The sequence below is a fragment of the Merops nubicus genome, unplaced genomic scaffold (assembly GCF_000691845.1).
Source record: "Merops nubicus isolate BGI_N331 unplaced genomic scaffold, ASM69184v1 scaffold13649, whole genome shotgun sequence".
In the NCBI taxonomy this organism is placed as follows: Eukaryota; Metazoa; Chordata; class Aves; order Coraciiformes; family Meropidae; genus Merops; species Merops nubicus.
In genome coordinates this window covers 60,624-88,228 of record NW_008630254.1, presented here as the reverse complement: position 1 = coordinate 88,228, position 27,605 = coordinate 60,624, and the positions used below count along the sequence as shown (strand labels likewise).

The 27,605-nt window shown below is 37.3% G+C and overlaps 1 protein-coding gene across 1 annotated transcript in view; it reads right to left on the bottom strand.

Annotated features, from left to right (window-relative positions):
- The window catches only part of CTDP1 (CTD (carboxy-terminal domain, RNA polymerase II, polypeptide A) phosphatase, subunit 1), a 91,604-nt gene that overhangs the window by 16,362 nt on the left and 47,637 nt on the right, over positions 1-27,605 (bottom strand). The window contains exon 11 of the mRNA XM_008947228.1: positions 17,347-17,531. Within this exon, the coding sequence (XP_008945476.1) occupies positions 17,347-17,531 (185 nt within the window). The remainder of the gene's footprint in view (positions 1-17,346; positions 17,532-27,605) is intronic.

The window sequence follows — 27,605 nt, the reverse complement described above, 5'->3', positions numbered from 1 at the left end:
TGTTAAGAAGAATCAATGACTATACATATTAAAAGCTGATCTCTTTTTATAGTAAAACTGCTAGGTATTAATACATACTATTCCCTTCAAAATGCTTTATTTTCACCACATATACGAGACAACAATCATCTAAAATATCTTATAAGGATTGTTATCTAATTTCTTGTTCATGGACCATAGCTTTTTGTCCATGCAGCTCAGGAAATCTGGGGTTTCAGTTTTCACCTTCCTGTATCTTGTGATCCCCTAGATGGAAAAGACATACATAAATATACACATACATAGTAAGGACTGTGATTTTTTTAAAAGGAAGACATTTTGAGGACATAATAGACTTGACAGTTTCCTTTTAAAATCAAAGTACCAGTTTATCAATCGTCCTTTCAAAAATCCTAAAATTACCCCTCATTGTAATAGAAACATCTGACAACTTTCTGAAGCCTAAGGAAATAAGAATGATGACAGATGATGTTGAAGGGAGAAAATAAGTGATCAGGAATACAGAGAGTATAAAAGCCTCAGCCAGCACATGGAAATTATTCATTCACATTTTTATTTTTAGAAAGATACTATGGCATTTTCATCTAGAAGAGTGGCTTCAGATAATAGCAAGTCTGATACATTACAAGAGTTTAAAATACTACCAGTGGGACTAACTGACAGAATATCTAAGATGGGCACTTTTGTACTTGAACTCTTAAGACATTAGGAGTATGATTCAGAAACTTCTTTTCCTCCAGCATAGCATCCACTGAAAGATGTATCTAACAGAAAGTGCAGTCATCCCATTATCCTGAAAGGGTTGTACCACTCACTGAAAGGGTGCACCACAGCCAGAGGAAACCCCAGTGATAGCTCTGGCATGTAGGATATGGGATGCTTTACACAGAGTACATGACTTTGATATACAAGAGTGTATTTTCTCTGTTGTCCATGTTGTTTGTTTCCATCTGCCCCCTCCAGAACTATGTGGTTCCTTGTATCAAGCTACTATCCCTGGCACTTCACAGCTTTCTATTAGTTTCCCTAAAACATGTACCTTCCTTTCTTTTTTGTGCACCATCTTTTATTCTCCAATTCAAATTCTCCCTCATCCTCACAAGAGAAACCAGCCTTTTTTCCAAGATACCCAGCCACGTAAAAATTGAAAAGCAATGAAATGAAGAAGGGATCTCAAGCTCAGAAAAACACACTTATTTTTCATTTGCTGGAACAAAAAGACATTCCTTCATAAGCAGTACAGATGTCATAGGCATTACACCCTAATATTAATCTTATTACTTATACTTGTGCCCTCAGCTTCTGGAAATAGAGCATCAGCTTAAAGCTCATGCATCAGTTTCTCTGAAGAGTGATGAAGGTTAAATCCATATGAGGAGCTGGAAGGAGAACTTAATGAACACAGGACACTGTAAGGCTTTGAGCAGTCAGTTGTTTTCACTATTAAAAATTTAGCAATGCTAAAACTCTGGAGGTGTCAGCAGGTATCAAAGAAATTTTAATTGGTTGAGTGAAGGAAAACTTTCAAAGCTTGCAAGTGTCTGTGCCACTGCTGGTGACCTCATTTGGAAGATGAGCCTTTCTGCCGAGAATATGCTATATCCCATCCTTTCTTCCATACTTTGATGCAACATGTCAATAGGACCTACAGAGAGCTATTTTTACTGGGAACAGCTTTTAATAACTTGCTGGTAAGTGAGCCAACTAGGAAAGGTGCCTCCCTTGGGCTGGTGTTTGTCAACAGAAGGACTTACGGGGGATGCGATGGCTAGAGGCAGTCTTGGGTATGGCAATCACAAAATGTTTGAGTTCTCAATTCTCAGGGAAGTCAGTTAGCAGAACAGCTACTCCAGATTTCTGGAGGGCAGACTTTGACCTCTTTAGGAGCCTGGTTGACAGAGTTCCTTGGGTGGCAGTCCTGAAGGGCAAAGGAGCCCAGGAAGACTGGATCTTCTTCATGAAGGAAATCTTAGAGGTGCAGGATCACACTGCCCCTATGTGCAAAAAGATGAGCCAGCAGGGGAGAAGACTGGCCTGGATGAACAGGGAGCTTACACAGGAGTTCAGAAAAAAAAAAAAAAAAGTTTACAACCTGTGGAACAGACAGGCAACTCTTGAAGACTACAAAGTCAGTGTGAGGTTATAGAGGGAGAAAATTAGAAGGGCCAAAGCCCAAGTAGAATTTAAAGTGGCCACTTCTATAAAAGACAATAGAAAACATTTCTATAAATACACTAGCAACAAGAGGAGAGCTAAGGAGAATCTCCATCCTTTATTGGATGTAGGGTGAAACAGTGACAAAAGATGAGGAAAAGGCCAAGGTACTTAATGCCTTCTTCACCTCAGTTTTCTATAGGAAGACTTTAGTAAAGCCTTTGACACCATTTCCCACAGCATCCTCCTGGAGAAACTGTCTGCTCATGGCTTGTATGGGTGCAATCTTCTCTGGATGAAAAACTGGCGGGATGGCCAGGCCCAAAGTGTGGTGGTGAATGGAGGTAAGTCCAATTTGTGGCCAGCCACAAATGGTCCTCTGCAGGACTCAGTACTTGTGCCAGTTCTGTATAATTACTTTATCAATGATCTTGATGAGGAGATAGAATGCATCCTCAGTAAGTCTGGAGGTGATATGAAGCTCGGCAGGAGTATAGATGTGCTGAAGGGTAAGAAGGCTCTTCAGAGGGACCTGGACAGACCAGAGTGATGGGATGAGGCCAATGGTATGAGGTTTAACAAGGCCAAGTGTTTGGTCCTACATTTGGGTCACAACCATGCTAGGCAATGCTGCAGATTCAGGGAGGAGTGGCTAGAAAAGCTGCCCAGTGGAAAGGGACCTGCTGATCAACAGCCTTCTGAACATGAGCCAGCAGTGTGCCCCGGGGGCCAAGAAGGCCAATGGCATCCTGGCCTGTGTCAGAAACGGTGTGACCAGCAGGAGTAGGGAGGTGATCACCCCCCTTGTACTCAGCACTGGTGAGGCTGCACCTCAAATACTGGGTTCAGTTTGGGGTGCCTCACTACAAGACAGACACTGAGGTGATGGAGCATGTCTGAAGAAGGGCAAACAAAGCTGGTGAGGGGTCTAGAGAACTGGTGAGGGGGCTGAGGGAACTGGGGCTCTTTAGCTTGGAGAAAAGGAGGCTCAGGGAACACCTTCTTGCTCTTGACAACTGAAAGGAGGTTGTAGGGGCACCTGTGCCTTCCCCCAAGTAGCAAGTAATAGAACAAGAGGAAACGGCCTGAAGTTGTGCCAGGGGAGCTTTAGTTTGGATATTAGGAAAAGCTTCACTGGAAGGGCTCAGCAGTGTAACAGGCTGCCCAGAATAGTGGTGGAATACCTAATCCCTGGAGGTATTAAAAAAAAAATGTGTAGATGAGGTGCTTAGAGACATGGCTTTGCAGTGGGCTTGGCAGTGTTAGGTTAATGGTTGCACTCACCATTGACCTTGAGTCAGTACATGTCCAGCTTCTGATTTTCTCAGTACAGCAGCTCACCTATCTAAACTGAAGTTAGTACAAATAGCCTGTTAGCTTCTCTCCTGAGTGTTTAAGAAAATGTGTTTATATATATAACATATCATTAAGCTTTGTCCAAAAGTCAGCTTCAAATTAAAAGCATGACTACAGAAATGTGCTATGTTACAGCAGTCTCTTTTCTCATCTCAAGACACAGCTTGGCTGGTTTCTGGTATAGAAGATATCTGGTAACAGGATGAGTGCAAGACATTTATTTGAATGAACGAACAAAGTATTAGTTCCCAATTTTTTTGCCATTTCAGTCTTAGGTCTAGCTTCATGCCTTATGCAAATTCTATATTCTACAAGTACAAAAGTCACTTATATGGCTACTTTTTGTGACAGATATTCCTCTTCCAAAGCATGCTGTCATCTGCTTAGAAACCCATCTATGTACAGACAACATGAATTTGACTCCTAGTTTCTATTTGGTCCATCAAACTCCTGGTGGGCTGTTTGCTTTCCTAGGTAAGCAGGCTAAACAAGAATTTAGTTTATGGAGAACTCACTTTTAATTATTGCAGCTTTTCACCTTTAAAGTCTTCCTGCAAACAATTCATACACATAGCCAAGAGAAGACTTCCTAACATAAATTGTAATTTTTCAGAGTAACTGGATGACAGTAGATTCTAATAGACAACATATAGGAGTAAAGCCAACCATAAAATTGCACAAAAATAAAATTTCTCTAAAAAAAACCTGAGGTGAAGTGGAACCACTTCTGTCCCCAACTTACTAAATATTCAGGTTCATTTTCCCATATTTTTTTACAGGTTTCTTGATATTCACATGCATCCTGTATACCAACAAGACTAATTGGCAGCTGGAAACAGAACTGTAATTTAATCTGTGATTTAACTGCAGTTTAGTAGGTATATTTTTAGTAACAGCTTGAAAATCTAGGCCATCAAAATAATTAACTGGCTTGAAGATATGAATGTCTCATCTACTTAATTGAGTGCTTTTATAAAACACTAAGCCATGCATTCATTTGGTTATTAGCTGATTTTGCCATTCATCAGTGCCACTTCTATCATTTAAGTAATTTACCCCTCAAGATTTAAAAATAAAGCAGTGTACTGCAATGTCCCAGCATTTAAATAATCAAGAAATGATACAAAATTGTGGTCACCGTCTACATATAGACGACTATAAAAAGTGACAAAAAAAAGAATCCAACTTTGAAAGCATACCAAAGTTTAAACAGAATAATATTCCAGGTGACTTATTTACAACTGCCCTGTTGACACTACGTACAGAGAAAACAAATTTGGTATTCATGCACGTGAGCCATACAGCTGATTAAAGACAGCAATGGAGTTTTACTTCATGGATTAGAAGTTCATCAGGGGCTGGAGCAGAGCAGGCAAGCTCTTGGGAGTTAAATCCCAGCTTAGGCTGACCTACAGGCAAGGGTGTAGGACTCTGGGAGGCACACCAAAGCACTGTTTCAAAGGTGCACTCCTGACATAGGCAAAAACACTGACAAACACAACCTCTAAGTACCAGAGCGTACACTCACTGCCATCACTTGCTTCTCTGCTGAGAGCTGGGTACCTACTAAAACGGAAATAAATCATACATCCATTTATTTTATGCTTTTGCAAATTGTTTCCTGAGCAGCTACAGTAGTTAAAACTATGCTCTATGATTTATGACTTTTTAGACTTGTCCACACAGATTTTTCTGTATGAGATCGTAAAGCTTAATTGATTTAAATTAGGAATAGAATAAAAAACTTCTTTACCATAGCAGCAGCATAAAATTAAACACGGAAGTTAAAACTGAAGGACACTCAGATCAGCTCTGGAGGTTTAAGATATGAATATAAAGATAACTTCTCTTTAAAAACGAAACAAATTAGTGTAGCTTATATCTCAAAAAACCCCAAGGAACAGTTTCCCTCGATCAGATAGCATATAATAGCAAACGAAGAGGAAAAACATGTTTTAGTGAGATGATAATTTTGGGGGTTTTGTATTAGAGCAGTCAGTCTTCAGTCTTCCTAAAAACAATGTTCAGCTCCCTTTCTGGCAGATCTCCCAGATACCCTTTCATTTGCAGAAATTAATTTTTAAGTGGTCATTCATCCCAACCCCCATTGTTTTTTAAACAGAAATGTAATTTTCTTTGAACAATAAATTTAGTCAGGCATGTATGACTTTTTTTAATACTAAATAAAAAAGCATTTTGAAAATAGCAATGCACATTGATGTGTCTTAGACTACATCTACCTACCAATAAGTTTCAGCGTCTTTCTATCACCTGTGGGTTTACAAGGGTGTAGAAAACCTCTTCCCCTGCACCCTTACCTGCTGCAGGCACATCAGTGCTGCAAAACCCCAATAAAACTAACACATACCCATTCTTCAACCCAACATTTCCATATGGTTTAAAGTTAGTTCCTCAGGTATAACATGCCATACCTACACCTCATAGCTTTGGAGGAGGAGGAAAAAAAAGCCCTCTAATTTTACAGGGCACTCATTATGGCACATTGGAGACCTAATTTAATACTGGAAAAACTTGCAAATAGACTTTTGGCACAGCAAGACCTACAGAGACCTTTCTGTTAGCAAAAACCTTCTAGGAAGATTATACAGAACAAAGAACAGCAAATTAGGTATAATCCTTTCACAGCAATGGAATTTTGAATCCTCTGTGAAAAGCAATCTATGAATTACTACAACTCCTCCTGTGCATCTGACAAAAGGAAAGACAAGTGAACAAGTTAGCTAAAAGTCATAATTCAGGTGGAGCAAATGAGCAGAACATTGTCGCTATTTTGCAAATGCTACAATTTCAAATATTATGTAGAAAAGAGCTACATGATACAATCTTAAAGACCAAAAGCTTTTACTAAGTCTCAAGAAAAGACAACTCAGGCAGTAAAGTAGCTCTGAAATAGCATGTAGCATTAACACATCAAACCTTTAACAAAAAATTACTTTCAAACTAGCTTCTCTATGCATCTATTTTGGCCAAATTCAGGAAACTTCTCTATTTCTCAGTGTATCTATTTTTCAAATAGAAAAATAATGTGAATGTAAAGCCACAGAATCCTTCAATGGAGGACTGTGTGTCTATAAACCAGTTATATAAATACATATTTAACTCCTTAAAGACACCTGAACTGTAGACCTAAAATGAGAATCTCTGACTTACCAAATCTGTGCATTCCCTGTACTCCTTTAAAAGAAAGCAGTAATTCTGCCCAGATAAGAAAAAAACTCCAGAACAAAAGCAGACATTAAACAGAAGTGAAAAATACTCTAAAAATAGCGAAAGGCTGAACACTGAGAAGGTGGGAAGGCCAGCACAGGGACCTATCCTCTTCACTGAGCCAAACCAACCTTAAGGGAAAGCAAAAAATTAAGCTGCAGATAAACTCTGTTTGGCAGCATTTTTAGAAGGTAGGATTCAGCAGAAAAAATGTTAATTGTTCATTTTCTGATATGAGGAGACACTGAAGAGCAGCAAGTGATCAGTGTAGCAACTTGTTTTGCAGGACAGGAGTAACGAACCAGCCTCAGAGTTCTGGTTGCTGCAGATGTGAAAAGTATTTTTGCTCTAACAAAATGACAGGGGGGAAAATATCCTCCACCTTGTTCTTCCACTCTGAGAAAACACACCGGCACTGCCAGCTTCCTCACAGCAGAAGTCATGCTGGATTTTCCATTTTGCCCTAATGATCAGAAAGGAAAAAAGCAAGCTGTTTCCCTGATAAGACAGCTTAAAAACTCTACTGTCACAGCTTCAAATTAATTGCAGAATAACTCAGCATTTTATAAGAAAAAATGATGATACTTGACCTCATTAATTAGAAGACAGAACTCCCCATCTTTCTGGCCTGAACCACAGTAACTTTAGGTTTCTCCACTAAGAAATACCTGATATAAAATACTTTACTAATCACATAAAATGTGAATAAGGATGAGCTAACATGTACCTAGCAAACTGATGGAAATAACAGACATACTTGGAACTTTGCCATATTTGAACAATTTTCAATAGGGACTCAAAAAGACACATAATTGATATATATGGAACCTGTCATCTAAGATCCAGCATTCCAAAACCAAGGGTTACCCAAACATTTTTTTTTCCAAAGTGTGTTTTTTTTTTGTTTGTTTGTTTTTAAAACCTAAACAAAACACTTCTCCCACCAGATTAAATGGCTGAATTTTTACTTAATTTTCCCCAAAGCAACAAATTATGAAGCAAAGAGAGCAAGTCTGAGAATATTTTAGCTCTAACAGTTTGCCTGGCAAAGTTACAAGTCAACAAAATCACAGAATCCTAGAATGTTTGGGTTGGAAGGGACCTTTAAAGGTCATCTAGTCCAACGCCCCTGCAATAAGCAGGGACATCTCCAGCTAGATCAAGCTCCTCAGAACCTTATCAAGCCTGACCCTGAATATCTCCAGGGATGGGACCTCCACCACCTCTCTGGGAAACCTATTCTAGTGGTCTATCACCCTTGTATTGAAGAACTTTTTGCTAACATCTAACCTAAATCTACCCTTTTCTAGCTTAAAGCCATTACCCCTCATCCTGTCACTACATACCCTTGTGAATAGACCTTCCCCTGCGTTCTTGTAAGCCCCTCTCAGGTACTGGAAGGTTGCTATAAGGTCACCCCTCAGCCTCCTCTTCTCCAGGCTGAACAACCCCAACTCCCTCAGCCTGCCCTCACAGCAGAGCTGCTCCAGCCCTCTGATCATTTTTGTGGCTCTCTGCTGAACACCTTCCAACAGCTCCACGTCCTTCTTGTGCTGGTGCTCCAGAGCTGGACACAGGCCTCCAGGGGAGGTCTCACCAGGGCAGAGCAGAGCAGCAGGATCACCTCTCTCCATCTGCTGGCCACGCTTCTTTGGATGCAGCCCAGGATGTGATTGGCCTTCTGGGCTGCTGCTGCACATTGGTGGCTCATGTCCAGCTTCTCATTTACTGGTAACCCTAAGACTTTCTCCAGTGGACTGCTCCCTAGCCCGTTCTCTCCCAGCCTGTATTGGTAATGTTGATTGCCCCTCCCCAGGTGCAGGACCCTGCACTTGGTCTTGTTGAACTTCATGAGGTTCACCTGAGCCACCTCTCCAGCCTGTCCAGGTCCCTCTGGATGGCCTCCTGTCCCTCTGGCACATCAACTGCACCACCCAGCTTAGGATTGTCAGCACACTTGCTGAGGGTGCACTCAAGGCCACTGTCTGTGTCACTAATGAAGGTATTAAAAACAGAGTTATGCAAGATGGACGTGCTAGGCAACGTGGATTTCACCTATTAAAATGTTTACCTGAACACCATTTCTGCTAAGACAAATGCCTTCCATCATAACTTAACAACTGCCAGAGTCTCTGTTCTGCCCAGTTTGCTTTTTAGTCCTTTTAAGCCAAGTCCAGAAGGATTTTGAATGCAACAGGCCCATAGGTATTACAGCAATAAGATTATTAGTTGATACAACAGAAAAAAGTTTGGGGTGGATAAACATTATATTTGCTTCACATGATAAAAAAAAAAAATCTTTGCCAGGCTGCAGTTCAATAATTAAACAGCAACTCCTTGTTGCCTGCCTCCTCACACCTCTGGATTACATTTTTACAAGACAACTGCATGTGTATCAGCAGTTCTCTTTCCATCAGAATCAGTACATTTTTCATTACAACCCTAAATAAAGGTTATTAGGAATATTCTGAGAATATATTTTGATTCTAATGTATTACTCAGTGTGAATAAGCAAGGAGGGGAATAGATTCACTATAGATACTTTTAGATAAAGTTTTCTTTATGAGAAAATATATGTGAACTCTAAAAAATTTCTATGCTAAGAAAAAACTCCATAGTATCAACAATAAAACACTCATTTCCTGTGTGTTTATGATTTTGTTTAAGGATCTATCAATGCTTTCTCCCTTTTTTTGTTTTTATTTATTCAACCCTCCGGAGCAAGGTTCTGTAATTTTCAAGCTGGCAATCAGTGAAAAATAAGCTGTTGTTCAACATAGCACAGAGAATAGAGCATTTGGGACTCAAAACATTTAAAGAAAAAAGAAAAATCACCTTTGGAAAATACAAAATTTAACAAAAATGGCTTCAAAAAGCTGTTATTGCCCCAGTATTGGCTTTGTCATACAGAAATTTTGGATAACTAGAGACTTCAAGTAAAAACATTCCTAAATGGAAGCTTCTCTTTATTGTATGCAGTGGACACTCATTCAGTAATATATAAGTACAGAACCAAATTCTGCTTTGCATGCTCAGAGCCCTCTCTCTCGTCTTCATGAAAACCACTTCCAAAGAGAGGAGACAAAGTTCTGCAGCACAGGAGGCTCATGTGAAAACAGATGAAAAGATGTGCTGCCAACAGGAGTGCTTGTCTGTGGCAGCTGATCGTGGATTTCAGTCTGGAGTGTTTCACCATTGCTTCCAGAAAAACTCCTAACCGAAGCTGCAGTAACTTTTTAATTGCTTGTATGCACTACACACAAAGAGACCGTTTACTTCCGGGCTGCTAGAAATGCAGGGGATTTCAGCCATTCAAACACACTCTTAGCTTGTTTTAAATATGAGAGCATCGTCATATGAGGAAAAATTTGTACTAGCAAGGATCCAACAAGTTGGAAGTTGAATTCAATCAACACTTTTAGGAAACAGGAAGTTTGTGGAAGTCTCACTTCTTAATGCCTCAAATTAGCCCTCTTAAATAACCACTTGAACTCATCAAAATACTCTACAGACTTGAAACACACTAGCTAGTTCAGGTGTTGTTCTATCCATATCACTTAAGATTTGCAGCCAAGAAAAAAGTACTTGGGTGGGCTTGCAAAATTTTTAATCAGAATTCCCTGTTCTATAAAACAAATATTAATCACATCCTCTTATCACCTGTAGCATGTTTTCTTGAAATTACACTAATCACAGAAATAATTACAGACACAAGTTTGGGCTGTTCTCTGTGAAACATTCAAACTTTTCCCAACAACTTGAAACTTCAGAAGTGTAACAATCTATAAAATTGCAGCCATCACATCATCTACATTGAGCTTGATTTACTTGCTCCACCAAGTAGTTTCCAGGGAACTTCCAGGAAAGTAACTTCAAACTCACAAATGCCACCTATCACTGCAATGTCTTAAAGCAAACCAGCCTTTCTGGTACACAACTGGGAGAGAAGGTGGTTGTCTGTCAAGGATCTTTAATTCTGTAGTTTAGGTCTGTTTTTTTCTTTACTCGATGATTATTCATTATCTTCAGAGTGAATGGTTTCTTTCCTTTGGTGAGAAGACATAATGATCTCACTAAAATGGAGTGATTGCTCATTAAAATGTAATGTTCAAGTAGGGAAACTACATTTATTTTCCAAATTACATCAAGAAACAATAATGAGCTATTACTCCTATCAAATATATTTTGTTTGATTTGGTATCCATTATCTCATTGCCAATATAAATAAATGGGCTCTATTTGCTTTCTGAAGTTTTCCAGCAATCTTAATTCCAAGAGATCTTAAACCACTAAAACAAGCTGCAGGATTCAACCTAGTTCACCAACATTTAACTGAAATGTTGCTTCTACAATCCAAAGATAGACATAAATTCTAAGGTCCCAAGATTCTCAAAGCTGAGTGTCTCAAGACTGGGAACTGGAACAAAGTTATAGTGACTGTGGATATACCGGTTCAATTAGGATAGAAGGTGTCATTGACAAAATCTAGTACAGGAGTTTGCAGCAGTCTTTTCTGGCAGCAAGAAAGCAAAACTAATTTTTGTCTCCTAGCAGAGTGACTGTTGAAAAGAAGTGGTATTATATTTGAAAGAAAACATGTAGAAGAATCAAAATATCAGTTTCTTTTAAAAGTCTAGTAAATGGGTACAGAAAAGACAATTGAGGGATTTCTGAGACTGAGCTCAGTTTTCCTTATGAACTATCAGGCCTTTTCTATAGATAGCTGTAGTCCTACCTTACATTATAAATCATGTAACACAGCTGTACGTTAAATTAAACCACTGTTCTCATTTAAGACAACAAAGAACAGACAGACTGACAAAACCTGTTTAAGAACTCAAAGGACAGCTCTAGTAGGCAGACTTTCTGATCAGACAGTCAAAACCAAGTAAAATAATTTGCTTTAGTTCAACCAGAGCTCAAAGACTTACTCTATGTAGAGATTCAAAGACTGGAGGCTCACTGAAAGAATTCAGATCAATATCACTCTGTAGCAAAGTAACTTAAAAGGCTCTTTCTTCAATTTAGTAAGAAATTAAGAGTAGAAATTCACAATGTGAATGTTCAAAAGCAGGAGTCATTTTAGATATTTTGAAAGTAAGCTGAAGTAGAAGCATAAAGTACCATTTCCTATCTCTATTTTAAAATTTACCTATTTGTTCTTAAAATTATGTTTCCTCCATCCCTCAAAAAAATCTACTTGGGATTATTACTTACCAATAAGAAATTCTGTTAAACATTTCACTGAGTGAATACTTTTGAAAAGGAAGTTTAAATGCTGCAAGATTTTGTTGCTGATAGGTATCAGTTATTTCTTCTCACTAGTTATTCAGAAGAGAATACTTCCTTCTTAAACTTAAAAACACATCTTAACACAAGTACTGAAATTTCCATTCCAAAGTAAAACTCTCAACAGAGCAATCATTAGTCCCTACATGAGATTTACACAAGCTTAAATTGCCAAGACTAGAACTAAATACTGTAAAATCACTGGCCTTGGCACTATGCATTTTCATTTAATTCAGAATGAAGTTTATTAAAGAAAAACAAAAAAAGCCCAAACCACAGAGCACACTGTGAATCTGAACAAAACCTATGAAAAACAAGAGAAAAATCCATACACGTCCTCAGTGAATACACAATCAAATGATATGAAGTCTGATACACGTGAAGTCTAAGTTAACTGCATAACAGTTGATACAGACAGAAGTGTGACTTATAAGGATACTTCAAATAACTACCACAATTTATCTGTAACCTTTAATGACTAAAATAATCCAAAGACTTCATTGCATCACTGCATCAATCTGTTTCATGTCTTCATTCCCACTCACCCTCAAGGGAAGGTCTCTCATGTTGGTGCCCAACCTGTGCAAAAAACCAGAACAAGAAACCAACCCACCACACCACACAAGAAAATTGCCTTTTACCAAACACCAAGCTGCAAAAGCCCATGGACATGCTGTGAGCTGGGCTTCCCCAGCAGAGGGTTGCAAGACCAGCAAGCTGCCTCCAACCCCATGCTTCAAAAAGGCTTCAGACATGAAACCTGGAAGCTTCCAGAAGTCCCCAAACACAAGCACTTTCCTACCAAGGAGCAGCTGCCACTCCTTTACTTCCTGCAACTTCCCGCAATATAACAGGCCCTTAAGCTTATTAGAAACAGAAGACCTCTGTGGGAGACTCTCCATACCACAGTGACAATTAACAGCAAATAGAACACTGCTACAATTCTACTGCAAACTTGTTAAAAAATTACATCTTGATTCTGTGAAAACTAGTACTATGGCATAGGTAAATGAACTCCATTTTTTTTTTACTTCAGTGTCACTGCTGGGCTCTTTTCCCATTGTTTAAAGCACCCTTTGCTTGCACCATAGAATTCCTCAGGTGCAAGAGAGGCACCTGAAGAGGTACTGGATACCAGGGTGCTTGCAGCATGAACTATCAAAAAAATCTGAATGTTCCCATCACGTCCTGGGCCCTCAACAATTAAGAACCTGACTATGAAGCTTGCACTAGAACATATGAACGTGAATTGGACTATCAGTTCAGCACCTTCCATCAACATAAGTAGTCAGAAACTGAATTAGTAATATGTGATTTTTTTTCCTCCTAACTCCCACTCACCATTAAATATTTCCAATATCTGAAGAGAAATTGTATGTGTATTCTAGAAGAGCACATACCCCAGCTATATGCCATGCCACTGGAAGACAGTAACAGAGACAACACATCTCCAATTCCTGTTTTGTTGCCACAATTCCTTTAACATTTCATTATAAGTGCACTCAATTTCTTAGCTTCAGTAATACAACTGAAGCATTGCATTGGTTATTTTCAAAGTCTGCTCTGCATCAGAAAATAGGCAAGTATAGACATGCAGCACACTTAAACAGGGCTTCATACCTCCTCTAGAAATTTCCAGGATCCACAAACTGAAAGAGCCTAAACCCTAACTTTGACATATTGCTCAGATAATTTTCTCAACAGCATTGTTTCCTGTGCCTGTCCTTCCTCCTACCAAACACATTCTTTTGATTCTGCCACAGCCTTTCACCTGATTCTTCCTCTTCCTACAAAGACCAGTGTTAAAGCATACTAACATACAATATATTTCTTTAATATATATTATGGCAACTAGTTCACAATATGGAAATTTAAGATCAGGGGAAACAGAAGAACTGCAGATGTGTTTGCTATCACTCAAGACTCAGCAGAGCCAGAAGAGTAAAATCAAAACACACTTGAAAAAAAGAAAATGAAAATGGTGCAACTGACTACTTAAAGCTTGAAATATCTCAACTAATTAGGTAACCTCTTGTTGCTAGGTATATCCTGTGCTATGGAAGCTAAACATTCAGCTTTTTCTTACAAAACAATACAAATTCTCCTTGTACTAGTCTCAAAAGTGTTTTCTTATTATGAACTATTAATTATGAACTTATTATGAACTATTAATTGTTACTAATACTTACTAAAAGTACCTGAGTGCTTTCATGATAACTCCTCATTCGTAACTGACACTAATAAATTTCATGTGACATGTTTCAACCACATTAAGGGAAATTTCATTCTAGGTATAAAATTTTAGCTGGCTCAAGTCCAGCTCCCCTTGAAGTCAGGCTCCTGTTTGCTTCAACAAAAGCTGGATCAGAGCTCTAAACAGCAATTCTTTTATTTAACAAAAAACCCAGACAAATCTCAGAAAAAATACCATCTGCAAAAAGATCAAGACAATTTAAGAATAAAATTTTGTTTACCTCCTTTTAGTTTTTCTAAATAAAAGTAAGCTGCAAATGTATTTTATTGTTACGTAGGTCATAATCACAAGAAGCTGATCAACTGTCAGCAGGATAAACAATCATGTTTTTTTCATTTACTAATTTCTATTCCATCTTTTTACACAGCATGAAATTCACATTCATTGTTTGGTCTATACAGTAACCTTTTAACATGACATTTATGAGATAACAGGAAGTGTTTTAAGTTGCATAAGAAGCTAGGATTTTAAAACAACTCCAGGGTGTCAAATTGCAACTTAAGTGCTTAGTACCTACCAAAACTTATAAAAGTAAATGGATGTAGGAAAGATGCTGCATTTCATCTCCTCTAGTAGCTATCAGATTTTTCAATTATTTTCTTTTTCTCCATCCTTGAGAATTTTTGAAGTGGCACCAATCAAAGAAATCATCAAGGTATTCTGTATATTTCAAGATTGAAGACTAATATTAAACAGAAGTGCTAGGTTTCTATCTTGTAAGTGCTATGGTTGCAGTGTCAGTAATTACTGGAAAGGTGTAATGGAGCAATGAAGCATTGCTTACCAGAAACCTAGTCTCTGAAGGCCTCATCTCTGCTTGGAACAAGCTGAGCCAGAACATGAGAGTTCTGATTCATATTTGGACTGCCTTTCTCTTGTTCATCTTTTCTTCTCTGGAAACATTAATAACTAAGATTAATATTGACATCAGCATGATCGTAACAAGTTGCAAAATGATGAGTTAAACAGCTGGTCCAGGGTGGATTTACATTATGAATAGCTGAGACTGGACTTTAGAATACAAAGCCTCTGTGTTCTCTTACTGTGGCAGGAGGTGGTGGTGTTCATGGTAACAAATAACTCTTGACTTCAGGCTATATGACGGAGCAGAAACATATGAACATTATTAAATAGCATTTCAGCCTCATAATGCTCCTGACACCCCAAAGACTCAAATCTTCAGAACAAACTTTAGGTCTTGTTGGGAGATACATGCTTATATAGCATATATATTAGCTTTCAGAAATGTGGCCCTCAAACCACAGCTAGTATTTGTGTTGGAGTGGACTAAGCTCCTGGAGACTTTAATCCTGCCGTTTAACATCCATTCTTACATTACCCCTCTGGCATGCTATGTCTTTTGCACATACAACAACAACTGATCACAAAAACAACAATCTAAGACTTCCAAGTTAAAATGGAATTAGCATGATGGGCAGAGGCTCCTTTCTATTAAGCAGAATTTCCCACCTAGCACACACTGGGTCAGCATCTGAACCAGTACGTTATGAGGATGTTTTTCCAGCACTCCACTCAGGGTCAATCCTGGATGCAATTTAACAATCAGACAGGGAAACTCTTAAGAGATAGAAAGGTCAAAACCAGAAAAGTTACTTAAAACGTTGCTCAAAGACTTCTAGCAAGAACGCTACTACCTCTACATGGCTTCTGAGCATGGAAGTATTGCCAAGGTTACTTATGAGCTTTCATGTATAAAGCAAAAGTTAATTATAAAGATAGACCAAGTACATTTGTAAACCAGACATGGGGTATTCAGCAATAACCCTAAGAAATACTCCTTAATACTTTTTTGCCTTCTGTTTTTCAGAATTTAGTACATTTTTTACACAACAAAATATCACAGTATTAGGATAAATTAACAATGCCATGCCACCACCATGCCGTGCTGCTTCAAATAGTATTCTAACAATATTCATCGCTTGTTTGCCATTCCTCTTCCAAACTTCATTCAGGAAGGATATTTTCTTCTAATTATTTGAGATAGATTAAATTCTCATATGTTTTTAGATTGATATTTTTCTGAAGATGCTCAATGATTAGAAATACCCACAATAAGCCAGAAGGCCTGTAGAAGCTTCCCATGTAGCTCTTCCACCAAGAAGCCCTGGATATGTAGCAGCCTTGCTACCTCAATCAATATCTCCTCATAAGCATTTATGTATCACCTTCTTTGGTGGTTTTTGCAATTTCTCTCATACGCTCTTTGTATACCAGAACAATGCTCACAAAAGTTAAAATAATCTAAGTCATTTAAGTCATAATACTTATCCTCCATTATTAGTGTGTAAATTCTTAAGACTGAGACCAGAGTCTAGTTATTAGAGTAGAAACTACAATACACACCTGAGTCATGTCTGCACTTTTAGCACTATGATAAAGGATGATGATCCCAACAATTCTAAATTAAAACTGCTATCTTAATCTTATATTGTTTTCTATATTTTGTTAGGCTTAGAAACTATTAAGGGGCTGCAGACTGGGAATCATTCCTTAACATTTTTAAAACAAGGACTTATTTTATCAAGTTCTAGTTTACTGCCAAATTGGTTGATCATCATTCAACAGTCAATGCTGGGACACTAAAATAATTTTTGCAGATGAGACTAGGAAGTTTAAGTTTCTTTCTAAGCAGAAAACTATCTCAATAACATCATTTTTATGAATGTCCCATACAAAAGTATCTAAAAAATTCAAGATGAAAAAAACACAGCTTTCCAAAGCCATGCTTTTTAAGGTAACACTGTAGATGAAGTTGTCTTCTGACTCAAGATGAAGACTACTTTAAAATAAGCTCAGTTCAGTGGTCTTCAGTTCTTTCAAAACAGGCGATATCCTGGTTCTCGACAGACATTTATTATGACCATTTCCTTAAAACAATCCCAAAGCATTGTAGAAGTAAGCATAATTTCACAGTTACAAAAAAGTTACCTAAATGCAGAGGTTAACAACAAAATTAAGACTGCATTTTCAGCAAGCATGTTGAACAGTGCACAAACAGAATGAAACAACATTAATGCTTCTTTTTACACTTGAAAAACTCATACCTGGGTACACTGCCTGTTAAGCTTCTTTCACTTGACGATGATGATGATGATGATGATCTAGGTCTCTGATCTGTTTTCATTCCTAGAGTCTCTGTTGCACTGGTTTGAGGTTTTTCACCTTCGTCTTCTGGCTTTTTTTTTTCGCTATCACTTTCATCACTGCCTTCTCCTAAGATGTCATCCACCTGCCAAAGAGTGGAGAGTCAGTGTATCCTCTAACAGGGCTACTATATCAATCTTTCATAATTACTAGATTGCTCTTAAATGATCATTAAGAACATGCTTCAGCTTTCCTTGACCTTCTCCTTGAAAATGCAAATTAAACTCTAAATGTCTTCAACACAGCTTCTGTAACAGCTCTAGAAACATTTTAGTCAAATTAAACATATTTAGTCTTCATCTTAAGATAGATACACACACACACAATAAAGTCACATTTGAAGGTGTCTGCATTTTAATATAGCAAGATGAACAGCTGTAACCAAGCTATTATGAAAAAAGTGCTGTCTTATGAAAGGGATAGATGTTTTATGCTATTGTAACATAACAACATATACTTTATACTGCACATATTTTATACTATTATATTGAATCTCTTGGGCAAGACATATTAAAATCTCTAGCTAATAAGTATTCTTATATACCTATCAAGGTATTCCTTGATAGATATATAAAACTTTAAAGGAGTATTAAATAATACAATATGAAAGGAATGGAACATACAGTCCCCCCATTCTAACCAAATTGTGTGCTTATGCTAATTAATTAAGGCAAATATATCAAAATGTTTACACATTTTATTAAATTTTTTGGTCTTCTGAACAGTTAGCATGGGAGTTGATACTTCTTTAAGAATATGCTAATTTGCTTTGACAGGTCCAGAGCTGCTAAAACTTATGAAAGGCGTATCATACTCATGAGCCTTACTGCTGAGCTTCAAAAAGTTATATTCTCTTTGAATTGGCATTTAAACTTCAGAAAGAGATGAAAATATGAGAAAACCTAGGTGCAGATCCCACAGTATCTCTATTTTTGTGAATAGCAGAGGACATGGAAAGAAGCTATGTGTAAGTCTTTTTCTACTGACATTTAAGATTCTTTCCTAAAAGTTGCGTGTCTGCTAAGTTAGAATATGGTTCACAACACCTCTGTTCTCACTAATGCCACGCCTGCTCTATCAAAAAAAACCCTCTGCATATGAACACAAACCAAGAGATTTTACAGTGCTTATCCACTGCTTTTATGCTGATAATTGCAAAAGCTGTTTTTCCATCGGTCCTTGTATTGGTACATTTTTAGTAACTGAAATGTTATTGCCAATGCCTGGTTCTTGCACTGTGAAAGCTGTCAAGAAACCATGATTAAAAAGGAATCGTGTACCATATTAGTGCATCTAAACATAGATTACTATTTCAGGTAGGAAATGTATAAATTGCTGTGTCAAAATAAATTACTTTCATCCAAAAATGCTTTTCCCATGACCAGAAGTTGTCATATGCATGGAAATAAGAACCATGGAATACAACCCAAGGCCAGGGAGACTGAAAATATGACTAGAGATAAGCCAACAGTGAACCTGGTAAAAGCACAGAAAAATTTTCTAGGGATTTTAAGTGTGTACAAAATACACACAAAGTGTTTAGGTGTTACAATTTGGGATGGGTGGCAGAAACAGCATGCCTATTTAGCCTTGTTAGAAAACACTCACAGTAGCCAACATGGCCAGCAACTGACAGTCAAACAGCAGCACAGACCTACAGCTCTAACAACTCCTTTCCAACAAATTAAAGTTAAAACTTGTTTTCCAACAAATTAAAATGACATTCCTTCATTCCAAAAGCAATGCTTTTCCAGAAAGTCACATGTTTAAAATTACATTCTTGCTATAAAACATGTTAAAGTTTTCAAAGGACAAAGTTAGGTTGATAGAGTGTGTTACAGATGTCTGTCTCAAACTGAACTTCTAGTCTTTTATAATCCACTTTGTGTGAACAGTTTTGACAGACTGGCAGTCTAGTTATTGCCTTGTCTTTTTTTTTTCTTCTATCCTGCACAAAGATGACATTCGGTATTAGAATTACTAAGTTAGTTGTACACATGCATGCTCCATATCTGTTGAAGGGCATTTAAAATGTATTTATCATCACAGAATTATGGCAAAATTTGAAAATAATTTTGTATGAAAACAATTAATGTTGCACACCACTAACTAGAAAGACACCCAAAAATGTATTCTTGTCTAAATTATTGACTAAATTACACACTGCACTGAAAAATAGAAAAATTACCATGCGCCTTTCTTCCAGCATTCTCAAAAGAAATGGAAAACAAACTGTTTTCATTGAGGCAGAGAGATTTAAGACCTTCACTTGAACAAACTGATAGGTAAACTCTCCACATTAATATTTAAGCAGCACGTATCTATCTAAACATATCATTAAATTTAAGTAAATAAAATAGCTTAAAGAACAGAGCAAACTTGCATTCTGGTTCAGACCAAGACAGATGCTGATGTACCAATTTTGGCTTATAACATTAGATTTTATATGATTAACACAAATGGAATAGAATATTTCAGAAGCAAATGCCAGCTAATACCAAATCTTACTGATAAGATACAGTGAGAGGATGTTTACTGCTTAAACACTACAATAGCAGCTCTCTTTAACATACTTCGAGACTTTTGTAACACAGCAAGAATGATTAACATTGAAAAAGAAAAATGATTCATCCCTTGAAGACAACAAATGGTTCCATTTAGCAGGAGAATGAAAAGTCTGACAATCCTTTTAAGCACCCAACTGTAAAAGCCAGAAAAAGTCCTTGGCTGACAAAGCTATTTTATTTCTTATTTAGGAGGAACACAGCACACACTCATGCCGACAAAGTATAAAGAGCAAAGAGCAATGAGATTTTGCAGATTTTGCAATGAGATTTTAAGTTCTTATATTCCCCAAATAAGAACTGTAAAGTACCTAAAGATTTGTTACACAGAAAACCAAAACCTTCTGTAGTATGAGCAAACCAGGTCAGATGGAAAACATTCTCACTCCAGACGCAGAGTTTACACATTCAAAATTAATCAAGACTGAGAAAAAGGGAAAAAAGGAATTGTCATGAACAACAATTTGTTAAGAAAGATAATCTGCAAGCAGCATTATAGATGTGACAGAGATCCATCATGATGCTTACACGTTTTGAAAGCAGCTATTACGTATGCAGTAATGGAAACTACATAACTACATAAAAAATCAAAAGTCACTTTACTCACAGCTCCATTTTGAACTGGCAAGTATTTAAAAGTTCAAGTTTTAATACAACTGAGAAACTCTTAGCAACAGGACAACACATGTAACTACTAAAAAGCAGTAGAATGTTCTGAATCCATTCTGTACTGAAATTCCAGACAATTCTACAAAAAGAATAGGTTTGATGGGCAGCTGTTCATATTGTGCTACAGTTTTGCATGGAAGACACATACATTGCCCTCCCCTCAGTCTTTCCCAAAAGACCAGTTATACTTTTGTTTCACCTGATGGCATAAGTTAAAGGAAAAACAGGAGAGAAAAAAAGGAACATTTAAAAAGACTTTTTTAGGTTTGTTTTGATTGCCACGAAAATGACAGTTCATTGTTAGGAATGGAAACAACTGAACTGGTATTGACAGTATGCACTGACAAGTGTGAATTGCATTTCAGCATAAAGCATGTGTCTCCTAAGCAGGTGTTTGAGATTGTTTTGAATACATTGCATCTTTGGAAGAACATGAACTAAGAAAATCTGCTATCTAAGCATGCCAGAAGGTCTCAAAATGTACCTTATACTCCTCCCATGGCATATAAATCCATACAAATAACTCTGAAATGGAAACAGAATGTCAAAGGACACTGGTAATGGCAGGTATCTCCATGTAAAACATGGTATTACCTCAACACACTCTTTACAAATTCTTTAAATTGCTGCTATGTTTGGTGTCAGGGACCACGATGCCCACTTAATAGGTAGTTAATGTAAAAGCTAACATATCACCAGTTCTATGCAATTAGTGGATAAATTGATTGTCTGCAAACAAATACTAGATTAAAAAAGGTGAATAGACGTTTCACACCTGAATTCAAATTTCACTAGCTTTCACTTGGATTGCATTTCTTTCAGAGTTCCTTAGATAGCTGAGTAAGTCTGCCTCTGTTTCTGGTCAGGATGATATACCTCCATCGCAATAAAGTGTTTTTCCTTTCTTTTTTTTTTAAATCACCATCTCAAACTGTATGTGTTCAATTACTTCTAATGTAACAGGCTGGTAGTCTTTAAAAAAAATAATTAATGATGAAATGCACACCTTGCCCCTTTTTGAATATACATCAACGCATTACTGACAATCCTGAAAGCCCAGTGTGCTCAAAACTGCTGTTAAGAAAAAAACCCAGCTCAGTCTTTAGGCCTGTTTCTGCTTGACAATTTCACTTTTTCTGAAAACACATTTTGGGACTGATCTCCTACATACTTGTCTGACTTGTACAAAGATTATTTGTTATTAAAAAAAAAGTTAAAAACTAGTGTTTTGGTCATACTGGTTGCTTCTACACTACAGGACAAACAGCTCAAGACTGTAAATATATGCATGTATTTTAAAAATTATCAAGTAAATGTGCATAAACTGTTAGAGAAAATGAAAGACAGTGCTTTTTAAGTCAATCATCAGTTACTTCTAAAGTATCTTAAGCCACATCTACATTAGAAAGCTGTCCCTGAAACACTGGCACCTTCCAAGTGCTGCTAAAATTCTAATTGCTTCACAGTACATTAGCAATACAGGCAAAAGATGCTTTTCCAGGTAATTGTTTCTTTCTCCAGCAGAATTGGTGGGCTTGCTGCTTGTGGAATATGAAAAGTTTCCCTAGAGGACAGAGAACTTGCTTTTATGAGCTCCCATAATGATCCATTTGATCTTATAATCTTTACCCGTCTCCACTTCCAACAGTCCCATCTGCCTTGTCCAAAACTGTTGCTTTTTAGTTGATCTGTGGAGTTTTTACATATATTTTACTTGAAATGTTAAGAGAAATCAGCAGGTTATTTTAAGAACTTTAACAGAGCAGTAAAACGAGAAGCCAAAGAAAGAGTAGGATGGGAAAAGTAACATTAAAAATTACAAACTGAAAAGTACTTCTGAGCCAGTGAACTTAACAATGAATGATGGTAGTAGATTGCAAATCAGAGACAGTGGTGCCTCCATCTTCCTGGAGTTGTGCACTGAACTTTCACAGAGGTATCAAAACGACAGTTCCATCAGTGGCAAAACAAATGTAAATAATATTGTAAATTAAAATGTTTATTAACTCCACATTATTAAGCAGGAATTAATTACTGGTAAGTCTAAAGGAGGTACAGTTACCTTCCCATAACCCAGCTTACAAGTGGTCACCCAACAGTGCTCTACCACAGTGCTGCAGCCCTGGAAGAGCAAATGCCAACTGAAAGGTACATGCAATTTGGAAACAATACTTTTGAACACACAAAGCAGCCATATGCTGGCCCACAGCCATGCGGTCACCAAGAGTATTTCACTGACAGTGTCACAGTCAAAGAAGATAAGAATGAGAACTCTTTTTTTAAAAGAAGTTATGTTCTTCAAAAGGTTCAAGCAAGGCTGCCTAGTTACAGATCTGGCTGACAAATTATTAGTATAGCACACTCAAATGCTTTTCCACTCTTTTCTCAAGCTCACCAAATCATACGCCAGTCACTGGTAAAGCAAGGAGAGGCTTATCAAGAGTGGGGAAGCAGAAATGAGATTTCTGCAACTGACTTGGGAAGCTTAATCTCCTGAACACACACAAAAAGCACTTCTGTCAAAGAAGAGTGAGAGACCAGGATGGGATTGATAAAGCACTTTCACCAGCATGAGGCAGAAAGTCAAGCACAAGGTCATTTAACTTTTGCAGGCAGCCATCTTTAATTTCAAATCCTGTTTGGCTCTCTACTAAACAGCATAATACAGGTTTTACCCATTTGTAAACATTAAGGAAGATAAGGTGTTAAGCAACTTCATGGGCCAGACTAAAGTTTCTATGCTGGTTGCCAATTTGAATGTTGAGTAGTCTTCTACTGAATACAGCATTAATATAGTTTTTACATACATTTCAAAAGGTAACTGATTCCTGTTACATTGCATCCATGACAAGAGGGACTGAGTTCAGCAATATATCTATGAAACATTTTTAATTTCTACTGAGGCTAAATGGCAAAAAAGAAACCGTATCTACACTGAAGTGTAAACAGTTATACTCGAGAGTTTCACTGAAATTCCAAAAGCACAGAAACCTCTTACAGAAAAAGAAAAAAAAACCCCTGAAGTCAAGTGAATTTATCTTAACGATTACAATCATTGAACTTTTTCAGTATGAATAAATAACTAGATACTTTTTAATGTTTTTAAAAAAGGTTTATGACAAGCTTTCAGTACATCCAATTACTTTAGGGAACTTATTCTTCCTCAATTTTACCATCTACTGTATTTAATTATTCTTGTTCTTTGTTCTTGTATTCATAAGCACACTTTTGTTTCTTTCTACCCTTCAAAAAATATTTTTCTTCATTAGCAATTAAGGAATCATTAAAACATTTTAGTCTGTTTTTGTAATGAAACAGTACTAATGAAATAATCAAAGCCATTACTGCTTTGTTCCCTAGCAGAAGTCCCAGAATAAGAGAACTCCATTCTCAAAAATATTATTCAAAATACACCTTGCTTTTCTAAATATCTCATGTTGTATTTTTGAGTGGAAAGTGATTGCCTTTTTCCTCTGTGAAGGGGCATTACTCTTGGATAGGTTTTCTCTGTTAGTTTAGGCAGTGAACAGATTTCTGAGCTGTATTAGAAGTCAGGTCTTTAGAATGAAAGCAAACCCAACCCTGTGACACGTCCTTCCTGGCACTCGTCTGGAAATCCGCTCACCTACTGTTACTGAATTGCACACAGAAATATTAGCAGCCTCTGGTAAAGACCTACCAGTTTTAGAACTAAAAGCAATTATGTGAGAAGAAAAAGCTTTAAAACTTGGCTCTATGCTGAGTACAGCTGTTATATTCAATTGGAAACCCCAGCGATTTAAAAATAGCATGTGGAAGTTACAGGAGCTCCCACTGACAATGCCTGGAGACTGCACTGGGACCCTGCTGGGGAATGAACAGTGGCCTGGCAGACCAAGAGCTGTAGCTACCAGCACTGCTGCACAGCACTGGCTGCAAAGCCCGCACACGTTTTAACGGCAGCCATCAGCAATACAGTGTGCTCCTGAAAGGCAGACACTGCAGGGAAGAAAACTAAATGAACTAAAAAGGTTGTCTGTAATAATTTGACAACTTTTGCAAAAAAAGAGGTAAAGTAACTGTGACTTCAACTGTACAAGTCACTACATTTGAGTTTTACTATTGGAGTTAATACTTAGACTTGAAATTAAATGCCACTTAAAGATTACATACCAATATTGTTATTAAAACAGAATAGTAGCAACAATCCTGTATCCTTGCTTACGATCAACTGAGGCTGTTAACCCTTCAAAGAATGCCATTTAGAAGTTCTGACTACCTTTGAATTTCCTGCCTGGAAAGCAATACCTAGATTTAAGAAGAAGCTTCCTAAACTTTCTTGAGATCTTTAGGATCAAATACTTGAAATTGCTGAAAGAAACCTGAGGTCATCTTTCCTTAGTGATTAGGGTTCCTTGACAGCTGACAAAGATTCTAGGCAGTCCCTCTAAAACATTGACATTATTATTAGTATAATAAAAATTACTTTCTTCAATTATATTAGTAAAACCTCCTGACGTTGGAAAAAGAAAAGGAGCCCATTCCTAACTACCAATTTCTGAAATATAAAATAAATTCACATGGACTAAACATTACTAATTTTAAAATTCACAATAATTTTTAAATTCAAAGTCTCTTAAGAGAAAACATCTCAAGGTAAACAATACAATTCAAAGCCCTCCTGAGTCAGGACATTGCTGCAGCCTGTAAGCTACAGCTTTATCTAGTTTTAAAGCCGCCCATACCTCTACCCTTCCTTTTCTTCATTCCATTTTCAAAAGAAATCCTCTGCCAAAAGTTCATTAAATAGTAATAGGCCTGTAAATCTACACTAATTTTTTTAAAATGGTAAAGTCTGAGAATAAAATCAAAATTACCACAATAGCTATGGCCAGAATACAGCTGTTCACCTATCCAGCAGGGTAGACTTGATGGGAATCTACTGAAAAACTTGAACAGCATTTCAGTTCTGCCTTGACTACACATTAGCTTATGACTGGGATGGAAAGGAAGTATAGTCTGAGCTTACCAGAGGTAGCAAGGGTGAAGACCCCAATTTCTTTGGCTGCAGCATTTCTAAAACAATGATATCCTAACAGAAATAAGAGTTCCCTGGCTACTAAATACAATTATTCTTCTACTTAGACTGCTGAAAATATCCGTGCCAAAATTCCAGACAAGGCTGCAACCACATGAGCTAAAGTCCAGTGAGTTAAGAGGATGATCTACAGCCACCCTTCAAAGAATGTGCTTTTAGTCTGTTACTGACCATTACTTATTAAAAGTTCTGGCTCTAGGTAATATGAAGTCATTAGCAGGAAGAAGTCTCTCCCTGCTGCCACAGGGGTGCTGCCTCCTCAGCAGTGACCTGCCTGCCCGTACGGGAACGTCATTCCTCTCCGCTTGTCTGGCATCATTCCAGTTCTGTTTTGCAGCTCCATTTTCATGGTTTGCCTAGTATTACTTTATGCAGTCAACAACTACGTACCATTAAACAGATGCAGATGTGGTGAGAGAGCAATATTCTTTCCTCCTCTCCAAGCTTAGCTGGGTGGTCACAGGAAGCATGGTAGGAGCAATCAGTTGCAACCTCACCAAGTAGACTATTTTGATGTACTCTGCAGCTCTGCATAGATAAGCTGCAAGACCTTAAATAAAATAAAATCTGTTTTGGACTGGATTTCTGCACTTCTTGGTGCCCCTTCCTGGCATTTCTGAATCAATAGGAAATGAGCTAAAAATACTAGTTTCTTCTGACTTCCATAGCAATAAGCAGCTATGGGCTGCCACATGAGTCTATTTCTTAGTTTGTCACCAGGAAAATTTTTTTCCGAATACAGAAAATCTAATAATTTAACTTATCTTTGATCATTTTTTCTTTCCTCTGGACATGAAAATTCTATTACATTTTTTGTCTCAATGAATGGAGTAGCTTTTTATGTATTATTCTTACCAACTGAATGTTCAGTAACAGGTGTCTGATGAGCAAGACTTTACCACCCAAGTCTTCAGAAAAGCTAGCAAGTTTAACATCCTTTAAGAGGTGATATTATGACATAATGCACATGAACAATTACACCTTCCTACAATAAAGAAAGTTTGCATTAAGAAATTTGGGCTGAATTTAAGTCATTTTAAAAGAAACAATTTTCTTCTACAAAGATGTCATTGGAAGGATAAACTTTCTGAAGCAGATTACGCCATTCCTCAGCACATGAAATTTAAGGGAGAATGTGATATGACTGAGTCCCATTTCTTCCAAGTAACCTCAGAAGAACTTGACTTTCACATTCTGTTTCATCTATTTTCTCTTTGGCATTTGAGCATTTTCTCCTTTCAAATTTCTGACTCAGTTTTTTTGAGTCACATAATGGATTTATGCACATGCTTCAACATCAAGCATGTCTCAAGCACTTCAGATGCAGATTCCACAGTTCTCTATCACAATTACCACCGGCTCATCTGAACAGGTGGTGAATCAGTAAAACAGAAAAGTAATAAAACCTAGTCTTTTTCACTAATCACTTCTCCTGTTTTCTCTCCCCTGGAAGTGTTCAAGGCCAAGCTGGACAGGGCTTTGAGCAGCCTGGTCCAGTGGAAGGTGTCTATGCCCATGGCAGGGGGATTAGAACTAGATGACCTTTAAGATCCCTTCCAACCCAAACCACTACAATTAAACAATAAGAAATTATTATTTTTCCCTCTATTTAAATCTTCATACACTGAAAACTTTAATGCTCTGCTGGTTTTGATAAAGGCATGCTTCATGTTAGAATATCAAGCCTGGAAGTGCTATTGTATCTATTCTGACAGATTAGAAAAAAAATTGCTGTAAACAGTTTAAGGAATATTACCAAATGTTAGGAAAAAAGCTTTTATGAGATTTATTTCACATATAATTCATTCAGAGATTGACTTTCATGTCTTGGATCAGTAAATTTAAATTA